Below are 14,523 nucleotides of genomic sequence, written 5' to 3'. Positions count from 1 at the left end.
GACCTGGTTAATATTACTTATGCCATGGTTTGGGGCTATATAGAAAATGGGATTAACTTCCACTGACTTCCAGCAAGGATGGGTGCCACTGTTGGGGGCACAGGCTGCCTCACTATTAAAGCTGCAAGCAGTGTTGATTGGGTCCTCACACTATCCCCAGTCCCTTTCTGCCTGTTTCTGTGAGGATGTCATCCATTTATAATGTGTGTGTGAAAAACATAAATTTTTTCCGCCTTTTCCTGTGAGTCACATGATCAGCTGCACTGAATTCATAATCAGTATCTGACATCATCACCAACTGCTGCCCTTTCCGGAATGAAGTTGACAGAAGTTTTAGAAACAATTCCTTATAGATGCCACAATTTTCACCAAATCTGTATAAAAATGAAATATTATTGTAGTAAGTTTTGTCAAGAATCCATTAATGTTGTTTTTACAGCTGGATGACTTTTTAATTTTTTGTCAAGACACCCAAATGCTGCAGCTTGTGTGGAGCTGGAGGCTCCTCTCCCATTCATTCTAATGAGAGGGAGCTGAGAAGGCTTCTTTGGGGTTTACCAACTTTGATGGCTCATCAATCAAAAACAGATTGAAAAACAACAAATTCCCGCACAGCTTTTGTAAAGCAGAGTCCACTCTGTCATGTGAGTGAATTTCAAACCAATACCATTTATGGTGTTGGAGAAGATACTTTTCGAAAAAAGACCCCGAAATATGGCCAAATTTTATTTTGAAAGGCAAATCGCTGGTTTCCATTTCAAGATAGATCAGACGTTCAATGTATGATTTGTGCATCTCAATGAGACAAATATTTTGACATGGTTTGATGTCTCTAGAACATTCCTACTAGCATTGAGAGCCATTTTAGTGTGCCTAGGTGGCGCTAGAGAGCAAATGTTAGGGGTCAAGTTTGGTATCACGTGGATTTCTGCCATTTGTGACGTATGTGCCAATTTGGTGAGTTTTTGAGCATGTTTAGGGAGTAAAATTAAGTTTTTTGGGGCAAAGACCTTAAATATAATAGTAAGGGAAACACTGTATCTCTTTGAACCATGGAATTGTACTTATGATTGGCATAGTAGTTTCTCATTTTTGGTTTTCGGTTCTCGACAAATCCCTAGTTTTACTGTCTTCTGCAGAATAAATAGATGCTGTGTCAATTCCATGTATTCCCTAATCACATCTGTTAAATCCATCTAGAGTGGCTGTATTACACGGTAGAGCTGACCTCTCCTCCTGTGCTGAGACTGGTTTGTCAGTATAAGAGCAGAACTGGACTGAACCTGAACTCTTCAGGGTTTAAAGAAAATCCCATCTCTATATTTGAGATTGCTCTCCCCTTTTGCTGGCTTCTCAGATGAAAGGTGGACAAAGTTTGACGGGCCAGCAGCAGAAGAGCCTCGCAGCTCAAATTTGGAGGGGTTAGACGGAGGCGAGATGGGATCTTATCTGTCTTTGGGCTCCGACTCGAGGAAATCTCACATTCCATCAGGTTTTCAGCGATAACCGGATCGGCCTGAGCTCGCACCATGTGGTTTTCTCCCTGTGTGTGTGTCTGTGTTTGTGCAGACGCTGCGTTTGTTTGGATCTAAAATATGTCGTGTTTTCACCCCCTGAGCTCTTTAATATGTTGGCATTTCCAGCTTCTGACTGCTCTTCCTCCAAACTGAGCTTAATAGCGAATCAGATCAGTCGGGGTGCCACTTCTCGGTGCCCACATGCTGCTTGCGTGGGAAGAAGTCGAATGTTTAAAAACTCAGGGATGGGAGAAGATAGAGAGGTTATGATTTATGTCTGAGCTGAACGTCTCAGCCTCTGTCCTCATCCGTTTCTTCATCCCCCTGGCAGCCACGGGCTAATGCATTAATCCCTCCGCCTGCCGATTGCAGAGGGAGAAAAAAGAACCAATAATCGTCCATCAAGTCCAGCTCGGGGCCCCCAGAGTCAACCATGAGGGAGGGGGCTTCATTTTCAAGCCCTTTTATTGTCGCTGCTTTGCCGGACGGTTATGAGGGGACGGCGCGGGCAGCTGGGATAAAGCACTTGTAAGCAGGAGGATAAATGTCAGTCAGAGAAAGACCCCTCAGTGTCAGGAGGTCTCAGTCAGAGCGTAAACAAGCTGCGAGTTCAGCCGACCTCCTGCATGAATCAAATCTTCTTTACAAGCTTTCAAAGAGATATTCATGATGTGGAGAAATGTTTATGTGCACGTAATGCTCCTCGCTTCCAATTTCTGATTTATAGTCCACATTAAAGTCTGTGAAGTGAACGCTAACAGCTCCTGTTTTTACTGTTAGCTGCATAATGCCTCCACGGGAATAATTCTCCTGTTATCTATTCTTCCACTGCACATTCTGATTTTATGGCTCATGTCATATGCTCTGTTTTAACGGCCTGGTTTTACGGGCGGGATAAGTCACTTTAACTGTCTGTCATTTGTCGGAAAAGACGCCGTTTTCTGCATCTGGATGTTTACGGGGAAGCAGTTTGGGGGTGTGGCTTCAGGGGTCCAATCGGAGCGAGATAAGCCTCAGGTTGATGTTGATGTTTCACTCCTCTAAAGTCTCTGTTTCTCTTACTCTTTGATAACAGAGTTCCAGTAAAGAGGGAAACACAGGATGGGACTCATGTATATTTATAAAGCAGAATAAAGGAGCATGCATGGCAGAGCTCTTTAATCAGGCCTCTGTTATCAGTGTACAACAGTGACTCTCCATACAGCAGGTCCGGATATTAACTCTTGTTCTGTTAAAGATCTTTTATAATATGCATAAATTACTGCAGCTCTCCTTAAATCTGTGTGAAAGCTTCCTGTACGATGACTAACCACAAACTGTTAAAGCAGAGCAGCTAAATAGTTAGTTTTTAGAATATACGCTGAAATGTGGAGCCGCCATGTCTCTCTAATTGGCTGCACACAGCAGCGTCTCTACATTAGGATAATCACAAACAAAGCACAAGTCTGAAAATGGAAAGCAATCTGCACCTTTCCCAATCTTTGTTGTGTTTTCTTTGCAATCAATGACTGATTTTGCAAAAGAAGTTGAAGCTAAGGATTGCAGCGGTCGTCATTAAACGTGCAGAGCTTCAGATGTTTGGCTCCTTAACTCAGTCACATCAGTGAAGCTGTGCAAACCTCCAACCTGCTCCGTTTACCTCGGGTTGTTTACGCCACGAGGCCGCAGAGCAAACGTGTCCACGTCACGTGAAACTGTTAGCCGATAATCTTTGTGCTGTTAATGAGGTGCTGCTGTGCATGTTGATACAGACGTTGTTTACACGGTCATTATTCAAACACACACACTCACACTCATAGAGGCTTTGTGAGGCTGTGAAATCAGCTTCAGGTCTGTTTACATAAGATATAGAAGTGTGAGATGTTCCTGCTGCTCCTTCCTCCTCCTCCTCCTCCTTCTCTCACACATCTGATGGTCCTGCTTTCCTCCTTGCACCGGCCTTGTACCGTTTTCCTGCCTCAGAGTTGAGATGTGTGCTCCAATGTGAGGAATCAAAATGATGTGCATGTGAAATGTAAATATTTTCAGCATTTTTGTAGCTGTTTGATAAACATTTGGATGTCCGGTGATTTATTAAGGCCATGTCCTCACATAGCAGGGTATCTGGGAAACAGTATATATTTTTATACTTTTAGACCTGTGATCCACACCAAACTGCAGTTTTACGTCAGTAAAAAAAATGGGTTCTGAAAACTCTAGTTTCATGGTTTCATGTATATGCTGGGGGTTTTTGGTTCCCAAACATCACAGCTGATTGTGAGGGTTCATTCTGATTGGCTGGTAGGGTTTCATGTCTGAAAAACACCTGGTATTGATTGTGTGTTTAATTTCTATAATTTTACTATTATTATTATTATTATTATTATTATTATTATTGTTATTATTGTTATTATTATAATTTTTTAATGTCTTTTCACATTTTCATCTTGTGATTTAATTTAATTTTATTCATTTATTTTTTATGTTTTCAGTTTTTTTAAATATATATATATATTTTTATTTTTTTATTTATTTAGTTATTTATTTTTACCTTTGATTGATATAATTTTTCCTTACAAAAAAGAATTAGGGCCACTGGGAAAAAAAGGGGGGGGACTCCAAATTTTTTTATTATCAGAATTCTGTTTTTATTTTTGCTTTTTTTTTTTTTTGGTTTATTTTATTTTATTTTTTTCAAAATAAAAAAAAATAGGAATACAAAAAAATATTTGGACTTTTTTTCAGTGGCCCTATTCCTTTTCTATAGTTTCCTACAAAAAAAATCACAAGTAAAATTATTGTTTCTATTTTGCATCTTGAAAAAATCTCAATTAAAAAACAAAAACACTGGCATGCTCCGAGCTACACCTATCGACTGATTTGCTCAGTTATGTGTGAACAAAAGTAATTTTAATGTATTTGTTTTTTGACCTAAGTGTGCTGAAGGTTTTAGTGATGAAATACCACACACAGTCTGTCGTCTTCTTAGAGGTTACTGCTTGTAGAGGTTATTACTTTCTGATTTAATGGAAAAAACACAAACACTAGTCAAAAATTCTTAAAAACAAAACAAAACAAAACAGGAGTTCAATTACTGTTTACACCCCGGGCAGCCATCTTTCTGTCGTAAAAACTTGATCAAAGTTTGTGTAACTGTCTCTAAATTCTAATTAGAGTTGTTTTGTGATTTTAAATGAGAATTAATTTGGAGATTCATTGAGTTATATAAAAACTGATGAGTCATTCTCATCTTATCATTCAAAACCTCGAGTGGAGTTCAGTCCCAGAGCCGCTCAGTGAAAAACACCCCGTCCTAATCAACATCTGGTAAAAACAGCTGCAGCAGATAACTCTCATTTCACTGAAGTCCCCCGTCAATACCGGCACCCTTAATTACAGTACGTGTGTGTGTGTGTGTGTGTGTGTGTGTGTGTGTGTGTGTGTGATATCAGTATCTTAACCAAAGAGCAGCATACTGTAGCTCGCCTGCTGCCTGCTGTCTTATTATCACTCATATCCGCGGTTATGTGTCCAGATGACGGCGCCATATGGGCCCCATCAATCCTCGCAGCCCTCTCCGCCTCCGGTGTGTGATGGAGAGCTGTTTCCTGTTCGCCGTGACTTTTCCTGACTCTTTAACGCACTCCCACACCTGTAGCCCGCAGCTCGTACAGGCTGCTGTTGAATCTTTAAAGAACGAAGTTTAACGTCATGAATGTTTGATGATTCTTCTCTGAGGGGTTATCTTCGTGGTCGAATCTTTCACCTGCGACCACCACGGCGATTCGTTTTAGCCTGGTTCATTTGTGTTTGAGTTTGGCAGCAGTTAAACTTTTCAGTTATTGTTCAATCCTTTCAAAGTCGCTTCCGGACGCTTCTTTGAGCGGAAACCTTAAAGCTCTTTACTGCAGCTTTTTTAATCGCTTAAGAAAACCCAAACTTCAGTGAACCGCCGCCGCACTGTGTACAGCGTGAGAAATAAGTTAAATCCTTTTATGCTGCACGAGGTGAAATCCATTTAAAGATCGCAGCAGCTTCTGGAGAGAATGCTCTTTTTTCCTGCACATTCACAGCGACATTTAAAGCCCCACCAGGCGGCCGCTCGCCCTCGCCTGCTTTGAAATTATGATTTGTAAAAAGCTGGAGTCAAACAGCGGCGAGCGTTAAGCCTGGTGCAGCGTGCGGAGTGTGTTTTTTCAGGTGTCAGGTTGGATCAGGGTTGTTGTGTCTGATGCAGGGTGGACAGCTTTGTCCCCGCTCTGCAGGAAACACGTCGCAGCACGGGAAGCTTTTCCTGACTCACTGACTCCACCGTGAGAAGAGCTTTATTTCCCACTTTTCATCCAGAAAGTGTCAAAAAATGGTTGAAACAGCATCATACTGTTACAGGTTGCTTCATTCAGCCGTAAAACACCAAACATACGACACATTAACGCTCTTTACGAAGCTTTACCGTGTTTTATGTCTCCACTTTCATCCTCTGACCTTCTCCTCTTCTTCTTCTCTCCTCCCAGCTCTCAGCCCGTGGATCTCCTCCTTCTCCCATCCCGGCGTGAGAGACTATTCCCAGCTCACCCTTGACCTGACTAGGAATGAGCTTATTGTGGGTGCCAGGTAAGAAACTGTAAATCCACTCAGCCCGTGGCCCCGCGGAGCACATTACTGAGAACGTGATAGCCTCCCTGACTCAGTCTGACTCACTCGGACTGTGTGCTTTACGGATAATGATGCTTCTTAAGTGCTCTGCTGAGGCCTCGCTGGACTGAGTCAAGCTCTGGATTTGGTGGTGGGGGGAAATGTTGTGCCATAATAAAGCCTGAGTGTGTTAATGTTTGCTTCATGCTCTTGTGAAGTAAAATGAGCAACACTTGGCTTAAAAACACAAGCACATACCAAAAAACTGGGTTTCTATAAGAGCCGTCAGCGTCAGATTTACAGCTCAGAATCATCCTGGACAAAAAAACATCTGGGATGTTGATAAAATCACAATATTTATGTTAAACTTGGAGCTAAAGGTTTGGGTTGGATTGAAGAAAAGCAAAACAAGAGAGTAGGGACACACTGATTTATACTTCTGCGCTGAAGTGACGTTGCGCCTGAATGCATAGTCTGTCGTGCACTTCCTCCCAAATGCAACTCAACAAATTTCTAAACAATTTAGATGTCAAACCCTGTGATTGGTCTGCCTGTATTTGTGTAAAAGTAACTAACTGTAAAAAAGCAGGAATTATAGCACGACCAGAGACAGGTGATTAGATTCTTGTGTAGACGTTACTGCCCTCCTGTGTTTTGGAGGAGCATTGCAAAGTGACTTGGTCTCACAATGCAGAAGTATGTGAAGCTAATGACTGGAACAGCCACATCAGAAGCCTTGTTTCCACCAAGCGGTCCCGTTTAGATCATAGACTGTATAAAACATGGACGTAGTCTCGCCGATGTCACCTGTCTGTTTGTGAAACGGAAAATGAAGCAGATCGGCTTTAGCGGCCATATTGGTAGTGGCAAGGGCAAGGGGCCTCGACGTATTGATTTGCCCCTGGGCCCTTGATATTGTTAGGGTGGCTCTGGTATAGATAACATTAATGATATAAAGAATAATTACATCATGAAAAGTGAGCGCTCTGACTTTATCTGACACATGAAGTAAAAATAAAATGAGAATGAAGAAGATCAACTAAATGCAAACTCATTTTATGGGCTTTCTGAGAACAGGCCAACCCTGATAGAGTCAACGAAGAATAAACCAGGCTTCATGTGTCACCATCCATTTTTAATGATGGTCAAAATGTTTGTGGCAGGTGCACTTAGATCCTTAACCTCTTTCTTTTTTTTAGCCCAGTATCAATATTCCTGTTAGCTTTTAGCGCCCTGATACACGTCAATCATTATTTCCCTCTGAGCAGCTCAAAGTTTCAGATACTCATGCATTTGTTTTCTGTTTCTCTGCAGAAACTTCCTGTTCAGACTGGACCTCAGCAACATGTCGCTGATTCAGGTAGGCATGCTAACACACCTCTGTCCGTCTCTGCTGAGATTTAAGTGTGTGTGCTGGTTTTCATCTTGAAACATTTGGCTAACACACACACACACAAACAGAGATGTTTGTAGATTATTTTTGAAGAAAAGTGGATGAAATATGGTTTGGTGTCTGAGTGATCAGAATCAAAGTGTAGTCCTTCCAAAGGATCTGATTGGAGTCAGAGAAAGGTCAGCCTGACTTCGGTCATCTCCAGCGCGGGTGTGTGTTTGTGTGTGTGTTTGTGTGTGTGGGTGTTTGCCGCTCAGAGACACCGCTCTCGACTTCAGGACTCCTGGTGGGCGTAAACATGGTCTGATTAGCTGCTGAGGGAACATTTGGTCACAGATATCTGAGAGAAAGCCCCCACAGATGATCACATTTAGCATCGCTGCTTTGATTAAATGTTAAACCCGGCGACGCCACAAAGACGGTTTTGTTTTGACTATTAGCTGAAAGGGTACGAACGCAGCAGGAGAGCCGTCCCGCTCTTTGTTATCTGCTGCTTTCATCCAAGCCCCAGAAAAACTTTCTTTTCACTTTTAACAGAATTTTAAAGCTGGGTCCACTTTGCAACTTAACCAAAGACAAGAGCTCCAGTTTGCCTGCATTAGAATTTAATGTAAAAGTTGTTTTGTTTCCCTGATGCAGCTTTGTTGTCTTACTCATAACTCCTGCAGCTCGCTCCCTGTGGTGTCCCGCTTCTCTGCTTTATGTAAAAGTTTGTTGTAATGACAAAGTCCTGCTGCAGATTTCGTCAGTCGGAGACGCCGAGTTTGGCGGTTTCAGCTCCCTAACAACCATCAGCGCTGCTCCTTTTTGAGCCGCCTCATTGACGGTTTTGCATCATCGCTGTGGGGCTCTCCCATCCCAAGAACCTCAGATGTCAATAAGCCCCCCGTCAGCTGTAATCTCCTCTTTGATTTTCCTGTCAGGCTGGTCGAGGCGTCTGTCAGGTCTGCGTTATGAGCGACACTCTCATCCTGATCACTATCATGAAGCAGAAATGTAAAGACCTGTTCTGTTTAAACCACAGCTGCGTTATTAAAAAGTAAAGATCAGAACAGTTATCGCTTCGAGGTGGCTCGCTGAGGCACGCTCTGTTTCTCCTTTTAATCCTCCATGATGCAGCAGGTACACATAATGAAGTGAGGGCTCTCAGACATCTCCCTGCGTCTTCTGCCTGTGGGAGGTGTGTGTGTGTGTGTGTGTGTGTTTGTAGCTGGGAGTGTTGGCTCGGGGGCACATGGTTTCTGTAGGTTGCATCACGTTGGGATGACAAGCCGCCAGCTCTCGTTGGGACGGTGTAATGTACACGGCTGTATGTGGCTCTGTACAGAAAGTTCAGGGTGTGAGGTGAAGCATGTCTTCTGACAAAGTTTACCACATTATGGAGAATCTAATCTGTAATCCTGATGTTTCCTTTGATCCTGTGAGAGGCACAAGACCAGGGGTCTACAACCTTCACTTTCATAGCCTCAGTTCATCTGGATTAAAGTCATTTTAAAGCCACAAAATCAATTTTATCGTCACAATAAAGACAATGAGGTGTATAATTTTTTTTTTCCTTTTTTTCCTTTTTTCCTTTTTTCCTTTTTTATTTATGGAAATGTACATGTGATGTCTTGGTTTTTCAAATTTAAATATTTTTTTTTATCTTAAACTAAAAAAAATAACTTCAAAATATTGGCAAAGTTTCAAAAATTATGCAAATTTTCAAGTTTTATAAATTTGCAAAAATATTTAAAATTTCAAAATATTGTGCAAATTTTCAAATTTTATTAATTTACAAAAATATTTTTAAATGTTAAAAATAAGCATTTTTAAATGGAGATTCCAATAAAATATGGAATTTCAAAATATTATGAAATTTGAAAAAAATGAAATTTTTAAAATATTTATTTAAAAATGTCAAAAATTGTGCACATAAGTTTTCAAAATTTGCTAATATATTTCAAAAAATTTAAAAAATAAGACAAACATTTTTTATTAAAAGTTGATATTCCAATAAAATATGGCATTTCAAAAAATTATTAAATAAAAAAAAATGGATATTTCAAAAAATGTAGAAAATTGTCCAATTTTTATAAGTTCTAAAAAAAATTGAAATTAAAGAAATTGCTCAAATGTGAAAAAAAAAAAAAATTACAAAAAATATCGGAAATTTATAAATTTTATATAAGATATACTTGAATTTGATAATTAATATTGTTAATGATGCTCAACTCATCTTTTTTTTTCTTTAATTTCTTGACACATGCGTGTTTATTTATCAGGCACGTTGTCAGTTCAATAAATCCATTCACACAGAATTAATATCAGTATTTTCTTCCAGATAAGTCTTTTTGTAGATGTAGTTATCTTCCCAGGGCTGTTTAACTTGAGGTTAGCCACAGGTGCATGGAAAGTTGGTGGGCTGTTGATGTTGTAGGCGGTGAAGTAGAGTGGTGGCAGGCTTTATTGACAGATGGGATGAAGATTTAGTTCAACTAAATGTTAACACAGGATTTTATTTAGTGTCAGTGTCTTTAATCATCAAGAAAAATAAAAACTCTTTATTTCAATAATATTTTTTTGAAGCTACAAGGAGCCACTGCAGAGGAGTCAAAGAACTGCATGAGGCCCCAGAGCCTCAGGTTAAAGACCCTTGGTCTACACAGTGTTCACAGCTCAGTGTAACAGCTCTGATATCTTTGGTCAAACAATCCTCTGTTTCTGTTGGAATATGGAGAACCATAGTTTTGGTTTTGCTTGTTTTAGCCCATTAACTACATCTCATGTTCCTCTGTGATTGTGAACATTTTTCCAAAGAAAACCTCAGACTGTGAGATCAATTTTCCACTTTCCATGCAAACGTTGGCTTCAGCTGCAGCCGGAGCAGATTGACAATACAACACTAATATAAAAAAAAAAAAAAAAAGTTGGATTTAAAATATAGCTGTGCAAATTGTTGAGGGTTAGCAAAACTTCTAAACCCTATGTTCTTAAGAGCGATTTTTGCTGGTTTCTTGGTGCTGCATCACGGGAGCTCTGGTGTTTCAGGACTTGAGAATCGCTTGTTGATGTTGCAGTTTGTCCTCTTCAACCTGTTTTTACCCAAACAAACGGAATAAGATATACATCTTCTTTGTTTAGTGACAGTATTTTCTTTCCTTGGCAGTGATAAAATGTCCTGATGAACTAACGATGTTCTAATTAAAGGAAGAGAAGCAGGATATTAATCTAAAACCAGAACTGGGCCTTCATTACCAGAGCCGGACTCTGGGAAGCAATCAAAAGTCCAAACAGCCTCACATACAGATCTGGATCTGAAGTGTGTGTGTGTGTGTGTGTGTGTGTGTGTGTTTGGACAGTGTGTGAAGTCTTTTGGCTTGTGTGACATAATTAACTTAGTCCCAATTAAAGAAGCTACGAGGATTGATGTGGTCAGTGAATGAGCTGCTGTTTGGTTTCCTTTGCAGGTCAATGAGAATCGGTATCAGTTTAAAATCCTCTTTAAGGCTTTTAAAGACTGAAGTCGGATCTTTAAGTAAATTCTTGTTTGATGTTTTTAAACCGTCCAACCTTGAGCAGCTTTCACAGCTTCAGTTACGTTATTGTGTCAAAGACAACAAGCTGCGTTATCCTGGAGCACATTTCCCTCCGCTGGATGAAAGAACATCAGCAGGCTCGATTTGTCTGACAAAGTCCCCTTTCACAGCAGCCACTGCAGAATGACATGATGTGTACAGCTGCCACCCGTGTGTCACTGCCAATATCAATGCGCCTTTTGTCTGCATGTCCTACTTGTCGGCTCTCTGGAGGAGACAAGTTGACTTATGAGGCTTTTCGTTTGTTTTCTCCCTGCTCGTGTTGTTCTCTCTGCAGCTCCGTGAAGCTCCACTCTTTGTCCTGAAAAAAATACATCTGCTGTCTTAGCACGCTTATCGCATGCATGAAAGAAGACGTGTACATCGAGAGTCCACACCAAGGGTCTTCAACCTGTGGCTCTAAGACTCCTTTGCAGTGGCTCCTTGTAGCTTTAAAAAATATTATTAAAATACAGAATAGTTATTTTTCTTCCAGAGGGTATTGATGATTAAAGACACTGACACTAAATAAAATTCTGCGTTAACATTTAGTTGAACTAAATCTTCATCCCATCTGTCAATAAAGCCTGCCACCGCTCTACTTCACCTCCTACAACATCAACAGCCCACCAACTTTCCATGCACCTGTGGCTAACCTCAAGTTTTACAGCCCTGGGAAGATAACTACATCTACAAAAGGACTCATCTGGAAGAAAATACTGATTTTAATTCTGAGTGGATGGATTTATTTCACTGACAACATGCTGGCTTGATTTACATGATAGATATGTGAAATGACATTAGCAAACAACAAAAAATGATTAGTTGAGCAATATCATCATCAATACTATGGAATTCAAGAATTCTTTCAAAAATTGTGATTTTTTTGCAAATTTGTTAAATTTCAAAATAAAATAAAAAAATTAAATTGTTGAATTTTCAAAATTGTTAGAATTTTTTGTGAAATTTCAAAAATTAGCATAATTCTGAAAATTTTTGATTGATTTATGTCAAAAATTAGAAAACAAAAAAAGATGAGTTGAGGTCCTTATCAGTATCGATTTCTATAGTCAAATTCAAGTACTTTTTTATTTCAAAAATTCTTTTGCAAATTTATTAAATTTACGTTTTTGTTTTTTCTTTGCAATTTTTTTGTATTTTCAAAATTGTCGGAATTCTTGGTAAAATTTCAAAAGTTTGCAAAAATGTCACAAGTTTTTAAAATTGAAAAATGTTTTGAAACTTTTGCAAAGTTTTTAACTCTCAATTTTTTTAAACATTTTTTTTTTTATTTCAAAAATACTTGAAAGCTTTGTAAAAAATTGTGAATATTTTTTTAAACATTTTTTGGTAAATTAAAAAAAAAATTGAAATCTTGCAAATTCTTTTTAATTTTTTGAAATTTCAAGAAATTTTGAAAGTTTGGGGATTTTCCTGAAAATAAAAAATTTTACATTTTTTGGAGGTTATTCAAAAAATTATTTAATTTTTTTTTTTTTTGATGAAATGAAATAAATAACATCACACATGTAGAATTTTATTAATTAAAAATCTTCTCGTTTAGAAAATTATTCACTAAATCATAACTATGTTTAGAATTTAATACAAATTATAGTTTGTATAGCAGATAAAGTAGATTTTGTGGCCCCTGAATGACTTTAATCCAGGTGAGCTGAGGCAAAATGGCTCCTTTGAAATCAAAGGTTGCAGACCTCTGATCCACACCATGCTCACTCAGGACAGTCAGAGATTTTTTGCATTTTATTTCTCCCCAGACACACATCCACTGCTTATTGTGAGCTGTAGAGATAAATGAGTTAGATCTGTCTCCACCCGGGCAAACATGGAGGTGTCACCCGTGATGCCAAGGCTGAAATCAATGAGAACATTACACAGACTGCCCGCTGAAGCAGAGAGGAGGGTCTGTATCCCTCTGCTCATGAGCCAGAAACCAGAAGCTGTCCAAAGACACGGAGGGAGGCAGCGTCTTAAAATACTCGCCCTCTCTGTCTTTTGTTGTATAACCGAGCAGAAAGAAAACCAGTTTGAGCCTCTGCTCCCACATCAAAGAGCGGTTTCTCTGAGGCATTTACTTTAGACCCAGGATGCTTTAATGTCCAACACACCTGTCGGAAACCAAAGCTTTTCTCACTCTGGTTGTTTGTTTGAGCCAAGACTTGACTTTAATTGTTTGCACTCTCCTTCACACAGTCAGCTTTTCTTTTTCAACTGAATCATTAAACTCACAGCAAACGCAAAGATGGAGAAGCTTTAACAGCTGCAAAAATTCACTTCTTTATGATGCTGGATTCACTGCAAAGATGCATGAGCTGAACATTTTGTTTTATTGAAAGCTGCCAAATCCTGAATGCATCAATATCAGGAAAGGTTTCTAAAGCATAAAACACGGTAAAGTAAAAATAAACATGAGTGTAAACTGGTCTAATGCTTCAGTTTCTGATGTGCAGATGTACCTGGATCAGTTTCCAGGTTTTGAAATCTTCCATTTTCAGCTCCAGCGAGACCTTGGTGCTGGTAAACCCACCAGAGGAAACTTAGTTTGCAGCCTCTTCCTTGTCCCAGGTCACAAACACTGGAGTTTATTTTTATACTGTTGCACAAGACGCCTCCAAGGATCCGCTCTCTGTCCCTCTACACTGGAAAGCTTCTCTAAAACTGAAAGCAGTTTGAACAGTAAAGTGTGGTTAGGTTTAGGCAACAAAAATGTCAGTCTGGGATCAGGATCAGGATAATCTTATGGTTTGGTCTCATGTCACCAAATACAAAGTTTTTTAGGATCCATTTCTGCAGGAGAGACTTCCAAACAATGATGCATATCAAAGCATTTTGCAGTCTGGTTAGGTTTAAGCAACAGTTTGGTCAACCGTTGAGACTTCCTTTACAGTTGCAAAAAGGCACCATTTGGATCAATTTCTGCCCCTTTCTGCCTGAAATCCTTCAAAAAGGTGGTAAGTTGTAAAATGGGAAGAAAACAGCTCAAGTTTGGAGAAGTGTTGGTGCGTTTTCTGCGGGGTATCCCTGTCGTTTCCCTCTCAGCCTCTCTGAAAGCTTATAAAGAAGTGAAAGGACATGCAAGCATCAAAGAACAGGAAGTTTTTTCTGCAGAATCACAAACCCTGGTCTCCTCTGTGAGAGTTTTTTGACCCTTCTAACCTTCCATACAAACACACACTTATACTCATGAATCAGCTGAAGGTTTGCTTTGTATGACTCTATTTATGAGATGCTCAGCGAGGGCTGAGAGTTTCTTTATTTAAAGACCTCCAGAAAAGAATCGCTTCCAGTTTCTTTTCAAGCTCTGCAGCCAAACAACTCAACCTGCCGACAAACTGATATTTGAGTTAATAGATGACGAGGTTTGGTCTTTGTCAGCTGATGTTCAGAATACATGAACTCCTTAGACCACGGGTCAGCAACCTTT

General features: G+C 39.6%; 1 protein-coding gene across 3 annotated transcripts in view; it reads left to right on the top strand.

Moving 5' to 3' along the window:
• The window catches only part of sema5ba (sema domain, seven thrombospondin repeats (type 1 and type 1-like), transmembrane domain (TM) and short cytoplasmic domain, (semaphorin) 5Ba), a 251,797-nt gene that overhangs the window by 126,413 nt on the left and 110,861 nt on the right, over nucleotides 1–14,523 (top strand). For all 3 annotated transcript variants that reach the window (XM_074695481.1, XM_074695479.1, XM_074695480.1), the window contains exons 4-5: nucleotides 6,011–6,110; nucleotides 7,446–7,491. In XM_074695481.1, coding sequence (XP_074551582.1) covers nucleotides 6,011–6,110; nucleotides 7,446–7,491 — 146 coding nt within the window. The remainder of the gene's footprint in view (nucleotides 1–6,010; nucleotides 6,111–7,445; nucleotides 7,492–14,523) is intronic.

This window comes from Halichoeres trimaculatus, unplaced genomic scaffold (genome assembly GCF_033239565.1).
Source record: "Halichoeres trimaculatus isolate MK-OKI-2021-1 unplaced genomic scaffold, fHalTri1.1 fHalTri1_scaffold_19, whole genome shotgun sequence".
NCBI lineage: Eukaryota > Metazoa > Chordata > Actinopteri > Labriformes > Labridae > Halichoeres > Halichoeres trimaculatus.
Note: the sequence above shows the minus strand (reverse complement) of the source record. Positions and strands in the feature narration are given on the sequence as shown.